This window comes from Sapajus apella, unplaced genomic scaffold, assembly GCF_009761245.1.
Source record: "Sapajus apella isolate SASKATOON/1434 unplaced genomic scaffold, GSC_monkey_1.0 scaffold54, whole genome shotgun sequence".
NCBI classification, from domain to species: Eukaryota; Metazoa; Chordata; class Mammalia; order Primates; family Cebidae; genus Sapajus; species Sapajus apella.
This window is the reverse complement of record NW_022436994.1, coordinates 12,236,623-12,264,495: the sequence shown is the minus strand read 5'-3', so window position 1 is coordinate 12,264,495 and position 27,873 is coordinate 12,236,623. Positions and strand designations below refer to the sequence as shown.

General features: G+C 41.4%; 1 protein-coding gene across 6 annotated transcripts in view; it reads right to left on the bottom strand.

Annotated features, from left to right (window-relative positions):
* GLI3 (GLI family zinc finger 3) overlaps positions 1-27,873 on the bottom strand; it is a 277,297-nt gene that overhangs the window by 54,081 nt on the left and 195,343 nt on the right. For 3 of the 6 annotated variants that reach the window (XM_032244432.1, XM_032244437.1, XM_032244435.1), the window contains 4 exons: positions 25,999-26,200; positions 11,821-12,034; positions 10,897-11,013; positions 9,067-9,207 (listed from right to left, as the gene is read on the bottom strand). In XM_032244432.1, the coding sequence (XP_032100323.1) occupies positions 9,067-9,207; positions 10,897-11,013; positions 11,821-12,034; positions 25,999-26,200 (674 nt within the window). The remainder of the gene's footprint in view (positions 1-9,066; positions 9,208-10,896; positions 11,014-11,820; positions 12,035-25,998; positions 26,201-27,873) is intronic. The other 3 variants (XM_032244433.1, XM_032244434.1, XM_032244438.1) reach the window with 1 other exon arrangement.

The window sequence follows — 27,873 nt, the reverse complement described above, 5'->3', positions numbered from 1 at the left end:
TTATTACATTAGCCATAATCACAGATAAAATTTTGTCATACTTTCTGTTACCATTAACTTCTTCCTGCTGTCTTCTCCACATAGAATTCCCAATGCCTTTCTGCAGTGGTCTTTCTGTATTTAGGTCTGCCAGTTTATTTTATACCATGCTCATATTATCCAGTCTCCATGAGATATATCTTTCATTTCTCCTTCTGCACCTTCACCTTACTCATTTTCCCACTGTCCTGCTTGTACATCAATAGTACTCATAACAGCCTGCCCTGTATGCTTCCCTTACCCAAAGGGATAGCCCCCAAGCCTCAGCACCCTAGATCTGACAGCATGAAGCATTTTCTTCCAGACACTATGCTTGCAATTTCTGTAGTGACCACCAGGTGGTGATGGCGGATCAATAGCAGACGATCAAACAGGTAAGATTGACAACAGCCTCCATAGGTGAGCCTGCGCAACTGAATCAATGGTATACTTAAGACTCTTATTAAATGTTCATAAAAGTCTGCTTAATCTCTCCATTCTTCAATTAAGTGAGTTTATTAGTACTACTTGCTACGGATTCTATTTGCCCTTACTTTTGAATAAAGCTTTTGAGTTTACAAAGTACTTCTATTCTAGGATTTCATTCTACCCTCATGAACAAAAAACTAATTAAAAACCCCAGTGAAGAAACTTGAATGGATATTATTATTGCCACTTTACAGATGAGGCATGGAGGACTTACTGCAGAGTGACTTACTCAAATTCAGAAACAGTTTCTGGCAGATGTGGGAATAAAAGGCAGATCTCCAACCCACTATCTGGTATTCTTCCCATCCCCCACTCGCTGATTAATGCTGGTTTTACTGGTAACTGGGTGGTGTCGGTGGGGATGGTTTAAGACCTTGGCTTATACATAGTCTCTTGAGGATATGCCATTTACAGTTCTCTTCTCTTGCAACATTAATTGTTCTAGAAAAAATAAATAAAAATGCCTCCGTGATAGTATTTGTCTAATCCCAGAGAAGCCTAAATATCCTTGAATCTTTAAAAACAAAAGTCCTTGTAGTAGAAAACTGCTTTCTGTTCCTGGAACTCTGTTTTATGTCAAAGCAGGAGCCTGATCTCCAACTCTGCTTGCCATGATCTCAGAAGTTGGAGTCTCAGTGACTTCCCCCCGGGGGGCAAAAAAAAAAAAAAAAAAAAAAAAGATGGAATTTCTCCACCAAGAAAAAGGGTTTGGCTGGTTATGGACCTTGCTGAGAACTACTGAGTGCCTAACCTTAGCAAATGTGATTTTTAAATTAAGCTCTGCCAGTTTACACACACACACACACACACACACACACACACACACACACACACACAGAGAGAGAGAGAGAGAGAGAGAGAGAGAGAGGTATATTTAAGTAGCTTTTTACTAGAGACAGTTTAATGAGATCATCTTTTATTTCTAAAATGAACATTTTAAAGTACCTTTAAGCAGGAGAAACTTTTTCTTTAATCACAATTATATTTTTTGTCTTTCTCATGTGTGTTTTTCTTTCTCAACACTGTATGACAAAAGGAAATATATAGGGCCAAACTGGAGGCAACACTGTCTCCCAGGGGGCATCTGACAATGTCTGGAAACAGTTTTGCATGGGAGGGAATACACAGGACAGCCCCCAACTATAAAGAACTGGTATCTGGTGGGGAGAGACCTGGGATGCTGCTCAACACCCTACAATGTCCAGGACAGCCCCCAACACCAGAGAATGATCTTCCTTTATGTGCAACAGTGGAGGAACCTTGCTTTGGTGTAATCACTGAGGAAAATTTCCAGAAGCATGTCAGGACATGAGAACACACGAACAGGAGAGACGGAATCTACACACATCAGAAGTGTGCAAAGAACCTGCAATAGAAGAAATGAACCCAGAGGCCCCTCCAGTATTTCTCTCGCAGTGTTTCATGAACTGGGGACCTATCAACATCTTTTTTCTCTGTCACCAGGCTGGCGTGCAGTGGCGTGATCTTGGCTCACTGCAACCTCTGCCTCCCGAGTTCAAGCGATTCCCCTACCTTAGCCTCTCTAGTAGGCTAAGGTAGATATACAGGCGCACGCCACCATGCCCGGCTAATTTTTTACATTTTAGTAGACTGGGTTTCACCATGCTGGCCACGATGGTCTCAATCTCCTGACCTCATGATCCGCCCACCTCGGCCTCCCAAAGTGCTGGGATTACAGGTGTAAGCCACTGCACCCGGCCTATTGACATCTTTTTGCAATTACTAATTTCATGCGGACATACCAACCCCAACACTGCCTGCATACTAACCTAACTCCTGCTTTTATATGCATGGACAGGGCAGCCTCTTTAAATGTAAATATCTTCATATTTTTCTCTCTTGTAAGCAGAATCACTAACATTTTATTGAGTATAATAGTTTTAGCTAATTCCCTCACCATTTTATATGGTATATTATTATTTTCCTTAGAAGAGCAGGCCTTGAACTTCACATTGTACTGCCACTGGGTAGCGATAGGAAACAAATGTTATTCTTTCAAATTGGGTGCCAATTCTTCTCAAATCACCATCATCATCATCTCATCAGGCCTCAAAAGTTTACCCGCATGATTTACTTTGACCCTAACCATATTTTCCACCTGTTTCCCAGGAGTCTCTTCCAGTATCCCTCCGGACTCCTCCCTCTCCGATCCCATAAAGTCACAATACACATTATGGCTTCATTATGTTTCACCTCATGTTGTTCACTATGCTTTTATGTTTCCTTATCTCCCCAGTTAGACTGTCCAGTCCTTGAGGGTATAAATCATGTGCCCACCACAAAGCTGGGGCTGTGGGTACCACACAGGCTGTCCCCAGCCCATACTGCACCTGCCAGGGCTGCTCCGCACATCTCATGAAGAGCCACTGAGCAAATGGCTGATCCATTAATGTTGGCTGGTACTTTTCCTAATAAGCAGGAGAATATATTATGCCAGCAACATCTGCTAGAGGCAAGTATATTCAAACGATGTATGCAGCCCAGCCCAAAGTGACCGCCATTCCCACTTGTCTAGAGGGCATCCACACAGAATATTCCAGGGCACTAATCATTGGCAGAACCTAAAATCTCACAAAAGTATCATTGAGAACCAGCTAAAAAGCTTTCAATAGAAAATGTTCCCCAGATGGCAGAAACAGTTATTTGGAGGAAAATTCTGATGAAATATTTCAGGGGTTATACAATGGATGAACGAATTAAGAACATAACTAATACACGGCTGCCTCCTAAACTCCACCTGGGGACAGTCACCGATAACTGTCCACAGCGCCCCCAACTCCCAGCTCACCCAAACTCCCTCCCAGGCTGACAGCAGGGTGGATTCTGCACAGCACTCCCAGTGGCTGCCAGCCATCAGGTTGGCACTAGAAAGCGTATCCGTTTCCCATCCATATCCTAAGGACTAGCCAATTCTAGCCTTTTGCATTCTTTGACTAAAATCAAGGTTGAATGAGACAAGATGTCTTGGCCAAGTCTTATTCAGCAGACACATACTGCAGAAGAAAAAGGAAGTGTCTTGGCTTCAGTCTAGCGTACAACCCAGTTTAGCAAGAATTAATATAAAATAAGCCACAGAAACCAACAGTGCCACCGCATTCTCCTCCCCCACTCAACCCAGCAACACACGCACATAAAACAACGAGAGACGGAGTGACCTTTTCAAGACCCTCTGTCTGTTTCTCATTAGACCTACTGCATGTGATCTCTGCTTGGCCTTGGACGTTGGGGACAGCGTTTATTTTCACGGCTGTTTCACAGTATGATAAGTGAGAAAATAACGTTCTAAGGGGTCAAATGGTTCTAAGGAGGTCATCCCAAGAGTCAGGGCAGAGATGGGGTTGCCACTCAGAATCCCAGCTGGGCCAGGGGGGCTCTGGCTGGTGGACCACACAGCCCTCACACTCGATCTGATCTCCTGAGTGTCTCTTTATGGGAACAATTTCTGCAGGTGCAATTTAGTCAGCAACTTTAAAGGGAACGTGACCCTTAAGGCAAAACTGTCAAAAGATGGCTTTGAAGTTTTTAGTTCTGGGTTTATATTTTATATGCCGTGTTTCCAAATAATTACAGTAACCAAATTAACTAGCAACTCCATGTAGGGAAAATAAGATCAAAATCTCCACTCATTCGTTTTATGTTTTATGCACACACAAAACTAATTTCAGCCTCATATCTGAGACCCCATCACATCTTAAACTCAATTTTCTCTTAGGTAAGGATAGACAATGCAACTTTAGCAAAGGGATCAAAATTATATGGGAAACATTTAAAATGCAAATTTAGGATCACAGTATTAATATGAAAATGATGTCTTCACATCCTAACTCTTCCTTGCGTTCCTACAGACACATCAATTCTTCACAAATTAGATGTGCTTTCTTTATATCTAAATTTCTGTATTAAAAAGAAAGCCGCTCATTTTCATGCTGCTGATGTATAGAATTTGTTTCCAAATGGCAGTAAAGGTGATTATAACTGTATTCTTCCGATAAAGGAAACTTCAGCATGCTTTTAGAGATCAAAATTTGCAGCATATGAAAGCATTTTAAAAATCCAAGTAGGTGGTTAATCACTCTACACAAAGGTGAATTTTTGACACTATGCTTAAGGGAGACACATGGAGGATTACAGAGACTTAAATGCCACCCAGTTGAAGTTGGGTGCTAACAGAAACACATCTCACATTCTCTGCGGTTCTGCCCCACAGGCAGAAGGCAACATCCCTCAGTGCGATTGCCAAGGGCCCCTGCAGGGCATGCTGCTGGGGATTGGGAATGAAACTTTTAAAATAATTTGACTTTTTAAAGACCTTTGGGAAGCACATTATTTGTGTTATTTCTTACACAGAAATAGGAAGTCGGATTGTTGAAATTGAGGGCAAAGAGTTGCAGAGTCACAGAAAACAGGTGGACATGAGGTATGGTAATGATACTATTATTCTTTCAATCACAGCACTGATGTTTTCAAGCATAACCAGCCACTCAGCAGTGATGACTCCACACAGAGATAAAAGTTGTTACGTTTATTCATTTTCCTCCTCTTAGAAAGCCCCTCAAAATGTGGGTGGTATATACAATGTCATGCACAACCAAAGTGTGCAGGTTTCAGGGAACCTGAGACTAACGTGTGCTGTGGGATGTGCGTATTTCAGACACTCAAACATCAAAGAGCCAGGGATGGAAGTTACTTCTAGGACAAAATTAAAACAAGAGGGAAACGGATCTCAGTGTACACAGAAAGCGTCCTTCCTGCTTGGAAGAAGCTGGGCTGAGCTACTTCACATAGTAACACAAGCTAAACCAAGTAACATCAGCATAAGCAGAAAGCGAAACCAAACACCACTTTGAGAATGGAGGTACTACAACTCTCAGAAACACATTTGAAGTTAGGATTCACGTCTTCTATAATATAATGCTCAACAACAACAAAAAAGGTGGTCTGGTTAATTTAAAATTGAAGAAAAATGTGGACTTTCAACTCATTTTGGGATGTTAGAATGCGTGTCTTTCAAATGGCAAGAGAAAATACCTGCATCTTGGCAAATCAATAATAAATCCAGTCTTCAGTGTACTTGGAATTAATTTTTTTTCTATATACTTTTCTTGTTTCTTTCAATTTTAACTAACACCAAGAAAGAGACGAAGTACAACAAAAACACAGCTAACAAAAATACGCATCTATCTTCTTAGCTTCTGGTCACAGAAGTAAATTTATGACGAATTTAATACTAGCTTGAGAGTAACTAAGCCCAATTGTAATTATCTTGCTGGGAAGAGAAATTAATTAAACATCCCTGTGATAAAGACCCAGCAGCAAACCTAGAATAAACACATAATTGGTGAAGGAGAGGGGCTTGAAATAAAGAAGAGAAGGGAAAGGCTACTATTTAGCCCATCTGTTCAGATAGTAATGGACGAGGTAATCTTTTCAAGAGTACAGAGTGCATTACAGTGGAAATGAGACTACCTGGCGGGCAAAGTCAGCCGAGTTTCTAACTTTCTTCTTCAACTTTGTGATTTGCTAATGTGAAACACATGTCTCCCTTTTGCACCAAGTTCAAATAACTCCGGAATTCCAACCGTGCAGCTCAACGACTGAACCAGAACAAGGGGAGAACTTGTCAGGATTTAAGAGCTTTCAGCAAAGCCCTTCAATTGCAGCCAGCACCCTATTCCCAGGAAGGATATCAATTATAGATAGTGACTCGCTTTAGCAGGCAGTCGGGACTGTCAGACACTAGATAGACAACCATGAAGAATCATGAATCTTTCTATTAACTGTAAGAGGAGTAAAAAGAATGGGTCATGGCTATAAATAAGGCAGAGCATCAGAATGGTTTAACACCTTGCCTCTTGGTTGTATGTGGCATGAAAATTCAACTAATTCACCAAATGTCCTCTCTTTAAAGAAAGTCACAGGAATGGAAACTGTTAATGCTTCCCTCTGTAAAAAAAAGTAGCTTTTGTAACTGGTATTTATTCTAACACCGAAGTAATTAGGCAGACGTGAAGTAGCTATTCCTTCAATCAGCACAATACAAAGCACCTACCTATTCTATACCAGGCCACCACTACTGCTGCTGGCTATACTCATGAGTAAGAAGGTACGCACATGTCATGCAATGTAGAACCAATTTAAACACGCCAATGTGAGATTTCTGCACCTTACACAGTAAGGTGTAAAAAGGTGGAAAATAACTGATGTAAACTAGTCTCCGTATTTATGTAGTGGTAAATTATAATTCTTAGTTCATTTAATTAAGTTTATTTACTCATATAATTTGTCTCAGACTAAAATTAATATCATAAAGGTAATATATTGGATTTTCTTCTAATCCTGACATGAATTTCTTCTAGTTAATCTGGAATTAAAATATTCCACCATATATGTGCATATTCATATTTTTTAAAGACCGTTTTGATGAAACAGCATGGTGGTCATTTAGCTGGTGGTTTTAAGCAGGCTTTCTTTAATACTCAGATCTCTCTATTAAAACATCATAGAGACCAGCGGCCATTGAGATTAAATTCAAATACCTGCAATTTCACCATCTTTTAAAAGCTTTCACAATACCATATTTAGGCTGCAAAAGGGTTAAGTTACTACCACACTCCAAGAAATATTACTTCAAACCCTGCCTCTCACAGGGAGCACAATTCATTTTAAATGTAGACTTAAAATAAGCTCTTATTTCATTCCTGATTTGATAATGACTGAACCAGTATCCAACACTCCTTGCAAAGTACAATGACTTGTCCTCCAAAATGGCACCATGAGACTGTGTCACCCTCAGGATATTTAAAAAAGCAAGGTGCCCTGCCAGCATCTCTTCTATGATGGTAGCTTTTGCACAAACAATTCTCTTCACGTTTGCTGTTCACTCATTATATCACTAAGGATACACACAGCACATGCTACTCTTTGGGAGTATTTCCCCATACTAAAACAAAAATTCCAAACTTTTCTCCCCTTTGGAATTCCAATGTCTTTGTGATTTCCATTGAAACAGCACGAATAAAGGGCCATTAAGTCAGGCTTGGCTTCAAAATAACACTTGCATCAAATTAAAGAGAAAGAATCAAATTAAGTTCATGGAAAAATTCTAGAAATATACCTTAATTGAAAACATTTGACTTTCTGATTTTTTTTTTCTGTGCTCAGAAATCTATAATTCTTCCTATACAATTACCAGGAGACATGATTTAAAAAGAAATGGAGAGGAGGAACCCTGACGATGTCATGTAAAATCCTCAAAGCATTCTGTATAGAACAGAGCTCAAAATCTGGCAACCTATGTGCTTAATACTGCAATGTAACTGTGATGTGTGGAACACATTACACAGGATGGGCCGAGTTGCAGGACAACATATTAAGAGCTCACATCGCCTATGAAATGTGTAGGCTGTAAGAGGGACTTCATAATTTTAGTGCTTAATCTAAATGGAGGAGGGTTATCAAGAAACATGAATTACCTAAAAATCAGTTACTATAAACAAGAATGGATCATGAAAGAGAAATTGGAGAGAGAGAGAGACAGAGAGAGAGGGAGACAGAGAGAGAGAGAGAGAGACAGCAGGAGGGGGGAATGGCAACAAATGCTACTCTGTCCAATTTTTCATCGTATTAAAAGCTTAAAAAACTGCCCACACTTAATGCCTCAACAGGACCCTGTGCTTCTGCCAGGAGCTGCAGCACCTGCATCTTTTTATTCTTGATCGTCTAAATGCCCTTCCACGTCAGCGCTCCCGGTCCCATTTGCCAGGGAAAACTCCACTGGCCTTCAAGAAGGTGCCAAGAACAGTGAAGCACTTTTGGGAAGGGAGTATCACAAATCAGGCATGGGGGTGGGGAGGAGGCTGTGTGCACACTGCACTATTTGAAATGACATGCAGGAGAGTGCGTAACATTTTCTGAACCTGGTTTGGAAGACGAGGTGTGGTTCTCAATCTGACCACGCTGCAGTTTCCAAAACGTCCATCACTAAATACATTTCAAAATACATATAACTTTTTCCATGAATCTCCTAACCCCACAAGGGCTGGCCTCAAACCAAGCAATGATGCTACCTAGCTCATAAAGAGTACTAACTGCAGCTTAAAATAATGGGCGCTTCCTTAGGCTTTGAGGGTTTGGGAGTGGAAAAAAGGAATCCCCCACCTCCACATTTTTCCCATTGTTACCAGGTCTTGGAAAGGGAATCAAACTTGGTTAAAAGGTTAATCATAATTCATGTCCAGCTTACTATTACTCAATAACCATCAAAGTCACTAACTCAAATAGTGTTTTCTGGCTTACAGGATCAGAGTCATTACACTCTCTATTGAAGACTTTATTGAATTTTACACTCAGCTTTAGCTGACTGAACAGGTCAAGCACCGTGGCTCCGAGTTTTCTTTATTCTCAGAAAGTCATAAAGCCCTCTCCAGTTCGCAGTGCGGCTCACTAAGAAACTTGACTCAGCGCAGGGTCAGAGAGGCCAACCTCCCTGGAAAGGGTCACAGAGCTGTAAAGCCCCGTTCCTGAATGCCATCCACTTACGTGCACAAGCTGCTCTTGGGTGTCGAACTCCCTCGTGCAGCCTTCCCAGTGGCAGTTTGTCTCATAGATGACTTCAGGCTCCTGTTTGCTTTCATCTTTGTCCCCTTCCTCCTTGACAAGGGTTGTTCCTTCTGGCGCTTCCTGAAAGAGGAGGGTTGGGGGAGGGAACAGAGAAAGGGGGAGAATCAGACACAATGGGACAGATGACAAGACAGAAAATAAAAACTCAATTTAGATTTGGGTCTAGGGTTTTATGAATTGAAGAAGTCAAACAATAAAATCATTTCTGTGCATGTTTTCAGATTTACCAAATACACTCTGAGAGTTTTAACCTGTGATTCAAGGTAACAGCCTGTCAAAATGATGATAAAAAGTTCAGGCCAAAGTTTGCCTCCGTGATTACAAAGCTGAAAATAAAGTCAAATGTCATCTAAAGAAAAACCCAAAATAAAACAAAAACAACAAACAAAAATCAAACAAACAAAACAAAACTCATAAGAGAATACATTAATTTAGGGCTTTACCCAAAAGACTGCGACTTCTGTTTTGTTTAGTTGTTTTAAATTATTTTCAGTGTGTTAATTTGTTTATTCTTACTTTTTGTAATCCAGGGAAATCATTTACTAGTACTTCTAATTCTGTTTTCCCTGCTGTTGAGACTGTATGAGGCACTTTTGTGGACTTTATAGTGAAAATGCCCACTTGACTCAACTTCTGTTCTCTAGGGATATGCTCAGTAGCCAAGGCCCAGGGGCCACTGCATCAAAGCTCAGGGACACAGTCCTTCCTAAACTCCCAAGGCAGCTTCACAGCAGTGCAAATACAAGTCATTTTGAGAATTCATCTTGTGTAGATTCAGGTCCCAATCCAGGGCTAGATGATAAAAACTGTATGCAGGCACTGAAGTGTAACCAGCAAGGTTGTTGCTGTCGGGCAATATGCAAGAGGAAAGATCCATTTCAGAACCCGGGACACCAATTTACTCCAGCCTCCACATTCTTGCTGAAAAGGAAATTTGGGCAAGTAGTCTGAGGCTTGGGCTGAAGCAGGCTGATGACAGCAAGATCCAGTTCTGTGGACATCTGGACTCTTGTCCAAGCTCTATGTTGGGGAATTAGCAGTCACAGAGCTCCTCCTTTCCTGCGTTAGGCAGAGAGCCCTATGAGATGATATTATGGGTATAACCTACACATCCTTAAACTGAGGCCCAGAGGATTTAAGTGACTAGAGGCTGAGTCCAGATGGGAATTCCTGCACTCTTGCTTTCAGAATCTGGGGCCGAGGGCCAGAATCTAACTAGCCTTAGGTTACTTGTGCTTTCATCCCTTCTGGTTCCTACAGCTCTCCTAGAAAGTGGGAAGTAGCAAAACAAGAAAAAATAAAAACACAATTGGTAGAGGAGCCATCAGGAGATCTGCCACAGCTCAGGCTTGGGTGCAGGATCTCAGTAATTCAGACCCCAGATCACAGATGAGGACTGAAGCCTGGTCTCACCTATGGCCAGCAAAAAAGTAATGCAACCATTTCCTCATTTCCTCTATTAACTACAGTTGTCTATACTCCTAAGCTGCCTAAACTGTCAAGAAGGAATGCCCCGCATGGCTTCCTGCACTGCCTATGTTTGCCTCTGAGCTAGAAAAACAACGTAGTCACTCCATACCTAGCCTTTTTTGTTCACCATGTTGAGTATGGCCAAGGTCAACAATGCAGTGGGCAAGGAAATGCCCCGAAAAAGACATCAGGACTGGGGAGGAAGAGGGAGCGGAAGTGGCCCAAAGACACCCATCTCAGGAGGAATGGACGCCGGCCTGTGCGGCCTGTGTGGCCTACCTGCTGCCCCCGAGCCCCTGGGCTGGGGAGGTCTTCATCGGGTTTGATCTTGGACCTCTTGTTGTGCATCGGGTCACCAGTGCTGCTCACTGCAGACTCACTCGTGGGTTTGTTCTGCTGGTTACATTTACAGAGCCAGAGACAAAAAGGTTTTGATCAACAAGAAGCAGTACCATAATTAAAACCTGCAACTCGGGACAAGCCAGCTTATTTGGCAATAAAGCAATGACTCTGATAATGCTCCCATCCCAGGATAGTAGAGTTCAGACAACGTGTTCAAAGCTAGAAAATACGCTCGTGCGGCAGCTCTTCATTTTTAACTCATGAGTATAAACTCCCTACGGCTTTTAAAAGCTGGAAGAATGGAGCTGAGGCCCTAGGCTGTAACAAGCTCCAACAGTGTATTTCAAAAGAACAAAGTTGTGAGGAGGGTAGAAGACCAACACGTTCCGTTTGTGAAGTTCTTTAATTAGAGCATCCAGATTCTTCTCCAAACAATATCAAAGTGGCAACAGTTAATACAGGGCAAAGCAGTTTTAGTCTTACTCTAAAGTACTACCTGGTGGTAAGTCACAACTGTTAGCAGTGGCAGTGAACAGTGACTAAATGAGAGCAATTCATCCACGCGCTGCAGTGACATGGGGTGCAGGTTACGATGGCACCAGGTCACAGTGAAACCATATCAAGCAGTCTGCCACTATGCCCATGAGAAAATGACTCTGGGGGAAGAAGCTATTGTTTGATGAGGAACATTTATACAACACGTCCACCAAGCTGAAGACTAGACCTCAGCATTAAGGAGACAGGATGCCAGTATGGAGGCCGTGAGAACACAGAGGTGCCGTGTTGCTTAATGGCTCACATGGTGGCTGACCCACCTTCAATTGACCAGCAGGGCCGGGTGCATCGACCTGTCCCTCTCACCTGTGAGGACTCGGAAGGACCGGAGCTGACCTGGACGGGGTTCAGAACCGTAGGGATCCCTGGAATAGGCCTCTGTGTTGGAAAAGTTGGGGCAGGGTGGATAAGTGGAGGGCTGTGTCCAAAGGCTGAACCTAAGCTCTGCTGTCGGCTTAGGATCTGCTGATGCATGTGGAGAGAGACGGGCGCAGAAGAGTAGGTGAAGCTCAAGGCAGGGCTGCGCAGGGGAGATAATAAAAGAAGACCATCAGTTAAACGCCCAGCTCAGACACTACACAAGATCTGCAGCTTTCTATTTATAATTTTACCATTCCAAATTAAATCTGTTAAAATGAGAAAGCAGGATTATTGCCAAGCATCTTGAAAACTTCTAAGAGAAAGATGAGACCCGAGATGAGACACGCATGTGCATGCACATATACACGCAGATATGAAACAAGATCCTGCAAAAACGGAAATAAAAGGCATCGGCTCAATAATAACTATTTATTGCAATAACAAACTTTATATAAAAGAGAGAATGGGTGACTACATGCTTTATAGGAATTTTATTGGCTCTCAGTTCCGTATATTCCTGTGCATGGAGCAATTCCTTTAATCTTAACTCACACCGCACGCCTTCATATGTCTCCAGATCTTATTACAACAGGAAAGAAAATCAATTGGTTAAATGTGTTTTGAACACCATGCTTGTCATATCACTCATTTGTTTGTAAAGATGGAAAGCCTGGTTCATCCAGAATGCCACCTAAAGAATTTCCATCAGTGCCGTCTGGTTACAGAAGCTGATGGATTAACCTCTCCCCACTGAAATCAGTGATCAATGGGCTTCGATGAAGGAATATTCCAGTGGGAAGCACTGCTCCCTCTTCTAGCTAAACAGCATTTAATGTCTATTAAAGCCCATTATGCATGCTAATGCCTGTCACTACTTTATTATGCCACACTATTTCCCAGGCTACAGTAAGTCCTGAGGAAGCAGTGATATTACCTAAAGATTTCTCGACTAGCAGGCAATGCCAAACCATTCTTTCTGCCAGCATAGTTTTGGAATCAAATCCTCTTAAAAGAATGGAGTGTTCTTAAGGAATTTGCCAATGGCTTAAAAATGCGTGAAAAACTAATAATTGCATTCATGGAAATTTCTTTTTATAAAAATAATCAGTGAAAAAATATTTATATATGTGTGTGTATCTATTTCTCCCTATCCTGCTGTGTAATACCCAGAAAGAATCAGGGTTTCTTGTAACGTCAAAGTTAGAACTCATGCAAATTTCCAATCTGGTGGGTTAATTACTATGGCTGTTAAACGCATTAATGGAGAATAAAATAATTACAATAACAAAATTCAAACCATTTCAACAACTTTAAGTAATAATTCCAAAGATATACTCTGTTCATTAATGTGACTCTACATTTTGCCTGTTCGACTACAATCCATAACAGGCAGCTTCAATGGGATTACATTACTATTATTCCTACAGAGAACCTTATATTACAATAGCTTGCCCATTTAAGACTGAATATCATTAAGAATACCCTAGGAGAATTTCACGACGCTTTGAGGAACTCTCCTTTCATTCTGCATTGTATTTCTTTAATAAAGGAAAGCAGAAACATGGTGAAAACAGTCATTGTTCACAGTAAGTTAGGGGGAAATCAGTAGTAATATTCCGTTTCTGCGACGTTATACTTGCTGCCAGTGTTTCCAAAAGCAGGCATGAATGATTATGGCAAGACTTAGCTAAAGTAGCTGTGTGGATGATTGATAGGGCATTAATCAAAAGATGCATATCTGCCTCAGAATTTGTTCACAAGCTTTCTTCTAATAGCTGATTTCATGTTCACTGAGCTCTATGCCAGTTTGTCCAATTTATTTTTCAGTGTACAAGCCATTCATCAAAAAACACAATGATTTAGCAGCCCCCCCGTCCTTTGGGTGAATGAGTATTACTAAGTGTAACTACGTTATTCTATTCATTAAATAAACAAAAACCAAAATAACCCACTTCACATATGATCACCAAGGCACACAGACTTTATGGGTATCTCCAAACACCTTTCCAGGGTTCTAGGAGCCTGGATTAACTGACAGAGATGGGAGGGGGTCCCTGAAGGTCATTTACACTTCTAATTCTGGGAGGCATGACATTTGCAGGTTTAAAAAGTCAGTACCTAATTAAAAATAGAGAACCTTCAAAAAACATTTCACAAAGTGAAAAATGCCCTTGATTTTATACATAAGCAACTCACAAGTGTTCACAGCTAGATAGGGGAGGTGCATTTTAAAAAAGATGTAGGAGGCTGGGGGCGGTGGCTCACGCCTGTAACCCCAGCACTGTGGGAGGCCAAGACGGGTGGATCGCCTGAGGTCAGGAGTTTGAGACCAGCCTGGCCAACATGGTGAAACCTTGTCTCTACTAAAAATACAAAAACTAGCCGGGCTTGGTGGTGCCCAGCTGCAGTCCCAGCTACTCAGGAGGCTGAGGCAGGAGAATCACCTGAAGCCGGGAAGCGGAGGTTGCAGTGAGCCGAGATCATGCCGCTGCACTCCAGCCTGGGTGTGAGAGCCAGACTCCATCTCAAAAATAATAATAATAATAAAACTAAATAAATAAAATAGAAAGATGTAGGAGATGTCCCTACAAAAAACAAGGCTCAGCATTCCCACTGCAGTTTCCTAGGTCCACAATCCTCCTTGTCCTTGGGGTACAGGGGTAGGTGTTCTGAAAGCTCGCGACATGCTTTGGTCATATCCCCATTAGGGGTCCCTACCTTTCTCCTGGTAAAACCATGTGATGGGAATAAATGTTCTCCAAAATCCACATCAACCCTTAGACTGCAAGGGCTATGAGGGAACACAGACTGGACAGTGACTGTGAGTCTTCAGGGCTTATTCATACAAAGCCAGCAACAGAAACACTCTCCTCCTCCTCATGCACAGAGCTGGGCCAGGGCAGGGTATGGGACAGCTTTTCTGGACCCAGAAGAGCTGGCCCTTGGCTTTCTGCTGCTGCTCTTGCCAGGGACTATGTGCAGGAGGGCTGTTCCACTCCAGATGACAAAGCCAATTTAGAATTTGACGACAAAAGTAGCAAGTTCTCAGTTCTGACACAGTATCACTTAACAGATTTGGGAGTTAAGGCTCCTCTGCTCTCAGAACACTGCCTGCAGATTGCTGGGGCCGAGGACGGGTGACGACTGGGCACGGCACACAGATGTCAAGAGTCACAGACAAAATGCCCATGAAAAAGGATGCTTCCCAGGCACACCCTCAACTCTCTTGGGCAAGATCAAGGTATGAAAAGAATCTCCTGAGGCCTTCCCACTGGGGGGATAAGAAAACCTGAGCCACCACAGCCTCGTCCTTTAAATCCAAGAGGGAAGGGCAGAGGCGGGGGGGAGTCCTGCATCCTTTTGCCTCATGTCACAGCATGAGTCCTCTGCACCTTCAGCATTCACAGTGTCCCCTGCCTGGAACCCTTGGCTTCCAAAGCTCAGCATGCCCACTTCCTTTTTTACATTCAGGTTCCAGCTTAAACGTCACCTCCCCAGAGGAGCATTCTTAGACCTGCCCCCAGCCAGACAAGCCCCCTCTGCTCCTCCTTGCTCAATCATTTTCCACTGCCTGACAATTCTATTCTCATGGCAGCATGCAGTACTCTCTAAAACTCATTCTGTCTCTCCGTCTAGGAGGCAAGGTCCAGTGGGGCCGGGTACCATGCCTGGCAGAGCAGATGCGCAATACTGCGTCGAGTGACTAAATCTCTCCCTCATTGCCTATTAGTTCCCTGTTGCCGCTGCAACTGAGTGGCTTAAAACAACAGACACTGCTTATTACCTTATAGTTCTGGAAGTCAGAAGTCTGCAATGGGCCAGCGGGGCTGCATTCTTCAGGATGGTCTAGGCTCCCTGCCTCTTCTGTTTCCAGGAGGCTGCCTACATTCCTCGGCCCAGGGCTCCACATCACTCAGGCCTCCCCTTCCTCCTCCTCTGACCCTAACTTGACTCTCCTGCCTCTCTCTCACAAGGACACTTGTGGTTACGTCACTGACACCTGGACAATCGAGAATCATCATCTCATCTCAAAACCCTCTGAAAACTACAATTTGACAGCATGTCTGCAAAGCAGTATTATACAAACAAAGCTGGCCTCTACATCTATTTCCTTCTACGGCACTTCAATGGCACAGGACAGACTTTGCTGCTTAAAGAGATCAGAATTAAAAACAAAAGGTAAATTCTACTTTTAGGGGCCCTACATAAGAATCTTCCTAAATACTTCATGTATTCATTTCAAATTTACCACAAATACTATTGCTGAACTTTTTTTTTTTTTTTTTTTTTTTGATATGGAGACTTGCTCTGTTGCCTAGACTGGAGTGCAGTGGCACGATCTTGGCTTGCTACAACCTCCGCTTCCCAAGTTCAAGTGATTCTCCTGCCTCAGCCTCCCAAGTAGCCGGCATTACAGGCATGTGCCACCAGGCCTGGCTAATTTTTGTATTTTTATTAGATATGGGGTTTCAACACGTTGGCCAGGCTGGTCTTAAACTCCTGCCCTCAAGTGATCCGCCCATCTCAGCCTCTCAAAGTGCTGGGATTACAGGTGTGAGCCACCGCACTCGGCCTATGGTTGAAATTTTTAATAATCTCTCATGCCTTCTCTAAAGCAGGACAACCTACAGTCAAAAGCTTGGCACTGCACTTCCCATCCTCATGGACTCCATGTTTCTGTTCACCCCACTCTTTCCAATGAGTCTGATTATCTGTGTTCAACAATTAATATATTATTTTTAAAAATTACTTTTATAGCTTTTGCTTCTAAATAATTACTACATGAAAGATGGGGTAATTTAAGACAACAACAACAAACATTTATAAAAATGCGATTTGTAACTGTTTATCTATATTTAGTCAGTAAGATCAGTAGAAAGGAAGTATCAGATGGCCTAGATCTTCCCAAGCAACAACACAGTCACAGGCCTTCTGAGGTGAGTGAGTGTAATGGAGGGAAAGAGAAAGTAGTAGCAAGGTCATCAAACTCTTGGGAACATAGCCCAGGCCTGCTTCTCTGTGCATTCCTAATGTCCGCTCCAGACACAGCTGGCAGCACGAGGTGGAAGAGCTTCTAGAGATCGGCATTCCTCACAATACACTTTGAGAAACACTCTTCTAGGGCAACAATTATACAGCCAGAATAAATTTATTTAAAAATTAATTTGCCCTTTATTTTACTAAAGAGCAGATAAGAAGAAAAATGTGGATGTTAGAGAGCTTCCGAATCAGAGCAGATATATGGTCACTGGGTTTTTAGTTTAAAAGGGATTGCACCGGGTGCAGAGCCTGTGTAAATAAGGATAACTTCTCAGTCAGTTTCATCTTCATATTGAGCACTGTGCTGAGTTAAAGGTGATTAACAAATCGATGTCTGACTGGGAACCATTTCTTCTTTTTTACAAAGACAAACGTGAAATTCTCAAAGTCCGAATCTTTAAGAAAGTTCTGATGTAAATATACACCAGAAATCAGACATACAAAGTTTTGTCAGTTATCTTAAAAGTGTGGTCAAATTTTGCAAATCAGTCCTTGTTTCTTAGCATTATCGTAAACAGCACAGTAACACCTCACTTACATGAAGTCTCCTTTCCGGGAATCTCAAAAACTATACCCAGCATAGCTCAACAGAGCACAGGTAAGGAAAACTGTTAAGCAACCAAAATAAATGTCCTAAAGTCTACATACTGCATCTCATTCATTAATTTAGCAAGTTTTAACTGAGTACTTTATACAAATCCCATTTATGTTTCCAAAGAAAAAGTAATCATCTGTAACCAGAAAGTTATATATAATTTATAATTAATACATCAAACTTGGAAATGCATAATCATGTTTGACTTTCATCATAAATATTATTTTTTCACACCAAGGAAGTGATGTAAGTCAACATTTGTACAGAAACCCTTGTGATCCATCTGCTAATCCAATTTATATTTATTCCCAAAATGATATATAAAATGGAAACACTATAAGTTCGTATTGTAGAAAATCAACCATTAAACATTTATTCACCCTACTATACATATAGGCACTTCAAAGTCATTAATATTCAAATCAAATGGATAAAACCCAATTAAAATAGTATATGAGAAAAGCCTATGTTTTGTAAATGCTTCTGGAATTCTATATATGGCAGGGAATAAGAGCACGTGGGATATGCTGGACTCCTTAACAATGGTACTATAAATAAAGCAGCCATAATACGGCTTGCTGTAGCCCTTTAAACTGGAATGGTAAATAAGAGCTGATTATAATATTCAAGAGACTTGCTTTTACATAAAAATAAAGAAAACAATTGAGGAAAGTAAGTAAAAGCTACTATTTATTGTTTGATGATTTCAATCCACAGGACATTTTTAACTCTTCCCTAAAATTACAGCTTTTCCCTAGAGTTACCATGGAATATCTCACTCCCATGTTATCACAGTGCCAGGGTTTCTGTACCAACATACAATATATGTGGGGAAAGGGCACAGGAGGATGTGAGAAGCTGAGCAGGAAGAAAGGCCCTTCAGTTTTCAGGTTCATCTCTGAAACCTCTCAATGACCCAGCATGGCACTCACAGAGCTGGGCAGGCAGGCAGTGCATTAGAGAACTTAGCCACAGGCAAGCCCAGGTGTGGGTGGTAATCAGGCTCCATCATAAAGGCACCAGTTCTCAGTCCAATGTGAAGAGTAATGAATATATGGCACCTCTGGATTCTTGGGCAATGCCTTGTAAATATAAATGTAAAAATCAACTCTGTCTACCAGCCACCTATAAACACTTATTGCCTTGCTTGTTAAAGTTATTTTATTTTATTTATTTATTTTTGAGACACAGTCTCACTCTCTTGCCCAGGCTGGAGTGCAGTGGTACAATCTCAGCTCACTGCAACCTCCACCTCCCAGGTTCAATCAATTCTCCTGCCTCAGCCTTCCGAGTAGCTGGGATTACAGGCATCAGCCACCATGCCCGGCTAATTTTTTGTATGTTTAGTAGAGACAGGGTTTCACCATGTTTGTCAGGCTGGTCTCAAACTCCTGACCTCAGGTGATCCACCCACGTCGGCCTCCCAAAATGTTGAGATTATAGGTGTGAGCCACTGCGCCCAGCCTGGTTGTTAAATTTCATTCAAGTTTGAATTTTTTCAATATCCTTAAAAGAAACTCATGAAATAGTATCAGGATATACTCCTTCAGGTCAGGGCACTGGAATTAAGAAACTTCATGCTGCAACAAACCTAGTTTTCTACAGGCTAAAGACGAATCCAATGAGTATCCCACCTCTCCTACCTCTTCTGCTCATGAAACCAATACTGGAAGTCAAGTCAGGCAACTCCTGTTTTAAGGAGTTGAGATAACACTGAGATAACATGGTACCAAAATGTGGGAAACTGACTTTAAGAAAAGAGGGGAGACAGACACATTCAAACCGAAGCCAAACATCCTGGCTACTTTGTGACTGTTGCACTAAGAGGTCATCCTCATTCTGGTTACAGCTGTGGCATTTGCTGCACAATAGCTGCCATTTGAAGAACCATTTTTTTTCCCAGTTTTGCAGAGAATGGGCCAACAGCTATCATTACTTGTATATGTGCAGAGATACACATGCACGCATGTGCTTCTATTTGAGAAGGGAAAAAAATAAAGCTTCCAGGCTGGGCGCGGTGTCTTAGGCTTATAATCCCAGCACTTTGGGAGAACACGGTGGGTGGATCACGAGGTCAAGAGATGGAAACCATCCTTGCCAACATGGTGAAACCCTGTCTCTACTAAAAATACAAAAAAATCAGCTGGGTGTGGTGGCTCACGCCTGTAGTTCCAGCTGCTTGGGAGGCTGAGGCAGGAGAACTGCTTGAACCCTGGGAGGCGGAGGTTGCAATGAGCTGAGATAGCGCCACTGCACTCCAGCCTGGCAACAGAGCAAGACTTCATCACAGAAAATAAATAAATAAATAAGAATAAAGCTTCCACTTCCATCTATAAAAGTTCCCAGGGCAAGTTTATTTATTGGAAACACAGCCCAGCCTCAGAAGTAAAGAGTACACGAATAAAGACCCACAGACTCTTACGTATCTCAACATTTACATTTGGGCATATGCTCTCTGACTAATGCTTTGGAGAAAAATACATTAGGCTTTACATTATGAAAGTGATCTAAAAAGCTGAAAAGCTACTTGCCATTAAGCAGCCAAATAGGTATGACCTCCATCAACGTGAACAGTGGTAACACACTCTCACATGAGATCCGGCTCGTCAGGCATGTTAGACGTGGTTAAAAAAATCGTATGTTAATTTATGCATAATCAGTCTCCTCAAAACATCATCAGGTATTATTATTTCTATTATAAATAGCATTTCCCACCAATCCTTTTCACCATGCTTCTCATTTGAGGACTTCTAAGAGAGAAAACAGTGTGTTTGGTAAACAGAAAGAGGACACTCAGACCCACCAGGTGGAAAACATGGTTCTGCCATGTGAGTAACTGAATGCCTTTGACTCAGCCTGCTAACCTCTCTGAACATCAGTTTCCTCATCTGTAAAATTAAACAGCCTTGTGGAGGCCTCCAGGGAAGACCCTCAGACCTCTGGTCTTCTAGATCTAAGCCTCTAGATCTTAGGCCCTTCCTATTTCCCTTAGATCTCTGGTCCAAGATGCTGTGGTGGAACCTGACCCCTGCCTGTGTCACCAACCTTGTGCCTTGGCTAACCCGTGTTTAACTGTCATCTGCTGATGGCTACTCCAATGCCCTACTCCTCCCATCTAAGGGCCTTCATCTGCTCGGCCTTCTTACAAAGTTGTACAAAGCTTTCCAGGGTGGCTTGTCATCGTCCTATAAGTCACTGGCCAGTCCTGTGAATTAGGCCCTTGGTGCTATTCTTTCTTAACATCTGAGTCACTTCCTTTACAGCACTGATGAGAACCCTTACAAGCTCCTTTGTTCATTCATTCATTCCTGTGTTCATTCATCTGTATATGCTTAGAGGCTTTTCCCTTCCCTAAGTTCTATGAAGGTGGGTGTTGTGTTTCTCTCAGGCATTTGTGTAGCTCCCATTCCCCCAGTACAGTGACTAACATAAAACTCAGCTAAATATTTCGAGAATTAATAATTATTAAATGAAATACTATGTAAAACAACTGCATCAGGTAATGATAATTACTTTTAAGGAAGTAAATGAGAGCTATCGTTTTAATGTAGTATTAATTATTTTACTGAAAATGGGGGAAGGGAATGTCATCTCCTAATTTTTAGAAGACGGAATGAGAATTTTAAAGACATCGGTAATTTGGCATTGTCTTCATCTGTTCTTCAGCATGTTTCTCAACTCATTGGTGTGTTATTTCTTGAACCTAAACAAGGTGTTTACAAAGCACAGAGCCAAGGAGCTATGGAGGCCGAGCTGACTCCTACCCTGCCTCAGGCAGCATCAGTGGACCTGCCAGATGCACCGTTACTCCTGGGTCCTAGTGTCGGAGAGGGCTGATGACACACAAAACAGAAAGCACAACTTGCCTTCTGGTCATCAGGCTAAGCTCATCAGTGTTGGCAGCAGAAAAACCCTGCACAGTCTTGTGAAGCTGGCAATCTTGTGGCACTCAGTAGGGTGATGTGCAACATGGGAATGTCATTTTCACTGAGATCTCTTCCCTGGTCACACCAGACTTAAAACTACTAAGAACATAAAACTACTTTCAATGTAGCCATTCAACAGAAAGTGAGAGTGATACCCAGTGGGTTAGAAATGAGTGAGGTACTCATTTCTTCATACCATTTACATTTACTGGAAGATGACAGAAGATGGGGGTCACTTAAAACACCTTCTCTTCCAGTGGTGGCTCAATTTCCTGAGCGACAAGGTTTTAGCAAAGGTAATCTGTTTTAATCTACTGTGATTCATTGGCTATTTACAACATTAGTCTTAACTATGTAGAGTTGGGGGGTTACTGGCTGTATTTGATAAATATAAATTATCTAGTCTTAGATGGGAGTCTTCTGGGTGATGGAGAACACGCAACTTCTTGAAACAAAGAATGTTTTATAACATACTTTGCAGTGTGCATGGAGTTATTTTTGAAAGCTATTTTAATTATGAGATTTAAAAAGACTTGTCATGTATGTCTAGACAATGCATTTTTAAAAATCTGACATAACCAAGTACTTTTATAATATGCCAATGGGCCTTTGTGAATTAATATTAGTTTACACGATATTTTTATAGTACTCTGGATTATTAAGTAAATATATAAACACAAAAGCCACACACAAACTTAAAATAGGCATTTGCTTTTTTAATTGTTTATTTTGTATCCATCCCTCTGTCTCTGTTTCTACCAATCTACAGCCAGTTAATAACATAACACTCATATAGATTGCAACTTTCAGAAAACCAGAATTATTTATCTACCATGTAGAAACTTACTTTAATAAGATGATGATGAGAATCCTAATTACTCTTGGGAGAGCTCCTTAATTTATTCGCTCAATAACTATTTACTGAATGGTGTCAATTTGAGAGAATGCAGGTGTCACAGGGGTGGGGACAAGAGGCACACAGACGTTTGCTCTTTGGTGCTTCTGTTCTATTGGAGAGAAATGAATAGCAGACTACTAAAGGAGAAAGCAAATATGGAAATGTCAAATAGTGGTAAATGCTATAACAGGCATCTTTGAGAACAGCATTTGCACTAGGGCGTAGATGTGAAGGAGACAGCAATAGCATTTCTTAGATACTGAATGAGTATCTTTAAACATTTAATAACATGTTTAGAAATGTAAACATAATTACTGATGCACTGCCAATACCAACAGCAAATTAGGTATCAGAAAACATGTAAGTGTGAAAGTCAAGTGTGTTTAACAAGCAGGAAACTGGAGTGCTAGTGCTGATGCCCAGCAGGCACGGAACTTTGCTAACTTCATCTTGCAAAGACCCACTGGGCTTAGGTGTAAAACAAGAGTAAGGCCAGGCGCGGTGGCTCATGCCTGTAATCGTAGCACTTTGGGAGGCCCAGATGGGTGGATCGCCTGAGGTCAGGAGTTCGAGAACACCCTGGCCAACATGGGGAAACCCTGTCTCTACTAAAAATACAAAAATTAGCTGGGCGTGGTGGCGAGCCCCTATAATCCCAGCTACTCGAGAGGCTGAGATAGGAGAATCATCTGAACCCGGCGGCTGGGGCGGGTTGCAGTGAACCAAGATCATGCCACTTGGGAAAAAGAGTAAAACTCTGTCTTAAAAAAAAAAAAAGAAAAGAAAAAGAAAACAGAATAGCACCACTTGCTTTGCCGAAGAGCTGTGATGTGAGAATGGTGAGTGAGCCTGAGCCTTGCACCTGCCCTGTGACTTAGCAGGTCGCAGAGACTAAATGGACTTTAAGTCCACTTTCTCTCTCATACCTTTCACTATTGAGAAAGCTAGCTACCTTTCCCAGATGTCTCCTTGTTTCCTTTCCTTGCCCTGTTCTACTGGTGCTACCCCTAACTGATTATTCCTGAAGTCAGTTTCTGATCTCACAAAATGAAACTTAGAGCCAGTGTAAGCAAGGCACTAGCATTCCTTTGGCTAAAGAACTGGCAAGTGGTGCCAATGATAACAATGATTATCATCATTAGTTGGGAAGCTGATCTCATCTTGGGTAGTCTGCAGTACCTGCTATGTGTGAGAAAAGACACACAGTATTGTCCTAAAATATAGCAAACGTGTATTAAAGGGGGAGAGATTATACTGGGACAAGAATGATGCAATCGAAAGTCTCAAGGCAAAAAAAATTGAGGACACAATGGGCCCATTTTCTTTCACCTAACTGTAGCAGCTTCCAAGGACCTGACTGGTCTTTAAGTGAATCTCTTCTTCCATCTCTAATGATATAAAGAGGTATGATATAGCTCCTTGGAGACAAGATGGGCAGTGATGATTTCAAGTCAGCAGATTGACAGTCTCGTAAGTACTGACACTAGCTTACCTGGGTGAAGACGAGGACACCAGGAAGTCTGTAAGGACTAAGGACAGGATGCTGGGGCAAGAATAAATAAAGATAGCATCGTGGCCATTTCTGTACCATATTATAATCTATGTCCTTTAGATGCTGTAAAAAGTCGAGAGCTGGGCAGAGAGCAAGAGGCAAGAAAAAGTATAGAAGCAAGAGAAATGAATGTTCAGAAGTGATTTTGTGTGTTATTTTTGTGAATATCACTGTATGCCACATCTCCGCTACTTGGATGCTATGACTTCTAGTCATGCCATATAACAATTGCATAATTGCAGTAAAGTGACCTCCAGTCCATGTTAGTCCATGACCTGGGAATATTTGCCAGGAGTGCAGGTACAGGCAGGCCAGGGTTCTGAGACTGGCATGCTTCCATGGGGCCAGACTGGGATGGAGAACAGGGTAGCACAGACAGGTCTGTGGTGCCTCTACTCCTGGGTGAACCATCCCAGCTCAGCTCCCCCCGAAACTTCACCTCAGGTAGGAATCTCATCCTGCCTTTGCAGATCCACACCAGCTTTAGTAAAATGTGCCTTCTTCTTATAAAGGGAGTGTCTTATGTGTAGTTCCCAAATGTAAAGACTAAACTTCAAGGAGCTGAGGGGTAAGTTAGGTTTGCATAGCTGGTTGGTGGCAAAGCTGGAATCTGACCATAGACATATTCAACTCTAATGCTTATATTTGTGACTGCAGTGGTTCATCTAGAAAATGCCCCAGGAGCCCTCCCTGTGCACGGACTGCTCTCATGTGAGCACGGTTGCTTGCAGCTCTCCATGTTTCCACACTTAAGTGACCACATGAAAAGAACAAAGAAAAGCAGCGGAAAATGACATCATTTAAAATTAGGATTTACCACATTTAAATATTAACTTGCCTACAATATTGCTGATAATTGAACAAGAAAAAAAAACTGTAATGGAGAACATTAGGGAAAGACAAGGGTATTCATTATTTTTAATAAATGTGGGTATTTTGCTACTGCAAACAGTTCTTTTTCTGAACTGATGAGGTTTCCCTAACATGTATATCTACCATGAAAGACCCAACAATGAACAAATAAATCTACTGCCCATTCATAGAAGCAAACAAAACCTCACTTATTAAAACCAAGGCTAGTGAAAACATTCGTTAGTACGTACTTTTCAAGCAAGGAATTATTCACAGTTAACAAAACTATAATTCAAAAAGATTGCTACTAACTGAATCCTTAAATTATTAGCAAAAAATTTAGGGAAAATGAGAGCCAAAGTTTATAAAAGGATTGCTAAATTAATTGATCAGATTACTAATTCTATGTCTCAAATAACCATTTATGAGCTGGCTTAGTTCAAACAATAAATGATCAGCTAACTCACCTAAAATTTGTATGCTAACTTACTTGTATTTCCTACTTATTGACATCAGTCCAAGTTGATCATTAGCAGTGAGAAATATTTTATGTTAATCATGTTTACAAGAGTCTGTGCTTGTAAGAACAAACGTGACGTACTTCATGCAAGGAAGTGTCAAAACACTTTCCATCAAGCAAGGAACTATCCATGGTTAACAAAGGTATGTAGACAAAATAGGGATCTTTCCTATTAAGCTAAAAATACTTATCAGAAAAACAAAGAAATATTCTTTTGCCAGATTCCCTCTGATAACTACACTTTCCAAGTCATCTGCACTTATTTTTCATCAGAAAAAAGCCCTGCTATTCCTCTCTCCCTCCCAATGGACTCTTTTCTCTAAAGAGTTGTAGGACAAGACTTCTGCCATGACTGGTCTTTTTATTTTGTTCATGTTGTAATGTCATACAACCAGGTATGAAGTCAGTTTTTCTCTAGAGAACATTATTAGAAGGAAAAGGCTGTATAAAAAGATTTGCCATACTCACTGTCTCTACGAAGTGGATTTCACCATAACTGAATAACTGCTATTTCCATATATGGGCTATTGACTAATGTCTGCAAATAGAAAATAATCTGAGGCCCAATAACTGGTTTTGCAATTCATTGTGATACCTGACCTGTCTCTTGCTATACGCCCAGCATCATGTGGTTTTACTCTTCCTCCTAGGCAGTCGGTACTGAAAATGCATCACTACAGGTACAGACAAGGGCTGACATTACATTTAAAAAACACATAATGGATTCAGGAAAATACATACCTGATTGCACTTGCAGATAAGTGACCATAGGAGCCACTTGCTGAAGAGCTGCTACGGGAATTATTGAGAATCGTGACCAAGGAGTTGGGAGACGTCCTTATCATGGTCTGAAGGTCAAAGCTATGATCGGACAGTGGTGATATGGACAGTGTACGTTTTCGGCTCGGCCTGGCTGACAGCCTGGGGCTGGGGAATCTGGTGCCTGTTATATAAACAAAACAGAACCTAATTACCTGCAGTTGGACTCTATACCGGTTATTTATTGCTACTCGCCTACGTGGAAGAAGTGAAGGATAAGAAGCTGGCAACTTGTGGTGACACGAACCTCTCCTCCCCCATGTGATCTACCAGCTACAATTGAGGAAATTAGGGAGAAATATTTATCTTCCAGGGGCTTACCTCGGGGGAGCTCTGTTTATTAATGTGCAAGCAAAATGATAAATTGCTAAACAAAAGGGAGAGACTTTTATGTGTTATCCCTTTCATTTCTAGTGATTTATGCATCTGACGGCTGCTTAGATATTCCCATCATTAATTCACCACAAGCGACAAAGACAGTGATTCCCACACTTGCAACACACCACCCTCACCACCCCAACACACACCATTTTAAGTCATGAGCCAAAGGAAAAAAATGAATTAAAGTATCCTAAGATTAAAAATTCAGCTCAGTTACGCTCTCAGTGCCCAGTGATTTCGCGAGTTAGCTGCTCCATGGTATACTTAAATCATTACTAAAACAACTTCTAAATAATTATCCTGAATTAGTGGTTCTCAGGTGAGAGAGATTTTGCCCCCCAAGGGACATCTGACAACATCTGGAGATATTCTGGTTTTCAGGACTCAGGGGTGCTATTGGAATTTAGAGCGTAGAATCTAAGGATGCTACAGAACATCCTATAATGTAGCAGGGTCATTCTCCCCACAATAAAGAATTATCTGGCCCAAATATCGCCGAGGTTGAGGACTTCTGCCCTACATTCCCCATCATCTAAGAGGATAAATCCCAAGAAACATTTAAAAGCTGGGGATGTTGCTCGTTTACAGATTTTCCAAGGTGGAGGAGAAACCCTTGTGAGCATGATAATGAGGTACAATGAGCCAATAGGGCATCTTAACTCTTCTCTGGACCTTGTTTCTCCAGTCAGACCCAATAAGGGGTAACATATTTATTCAAATTTTTAACCTTCAGGAGGATTCCAATGATGAAGTCTTAATCTGGAGTCCAACTCTGGAGGTGAGTAACTCAAACTTAAACACATCCCAACTTAATAAAATGGTTTCTTCCCAAAGAGTTCAAAATTAAATGCCAATTTGCATTCAAATTTGGTAGATATTAGAGATCTGAATTTCAAGACAAAGAGATGAATGTGGCCCACAAGTCCATTTGCCTTTTTGAAGGTCACGGTTACCTTACAGAGTCATGAAACTAAAGTTTAATAAAAGAATACAGCATAATCCCACCAGGTAAGAGGCAAACCAAATACGATTAGTTTTAAGTAAAATGAAGGGTTTCTAACATCTCACAGAATGAGTATACCAGTTTATAGGAACATGGCAATTTTACAGTACCCAGAAAAACTGCAGTACTAGGTAATCTTTCTTAATTAAATAGATGTCCAGGCTCTTGGTCTCCAGAAAATTCTTTGGGAGTATTTTTTTCAACAGATATGGTTCTTGACAGAAGATAACAATCCAACATGCTTAGAGATAAAACGGGACAGACGAATATGAAAGACTTTATTCTCAATACTACAGAAATAAGGAAAAAAAATCCACAAGCTGAAATTTAGTAAGTTAGCGCCACCCATGCATAAAACTTAAAAACCAACTTGAACGATGAATGTGGTACCTACTCAAATTTTTCTTTCAGGC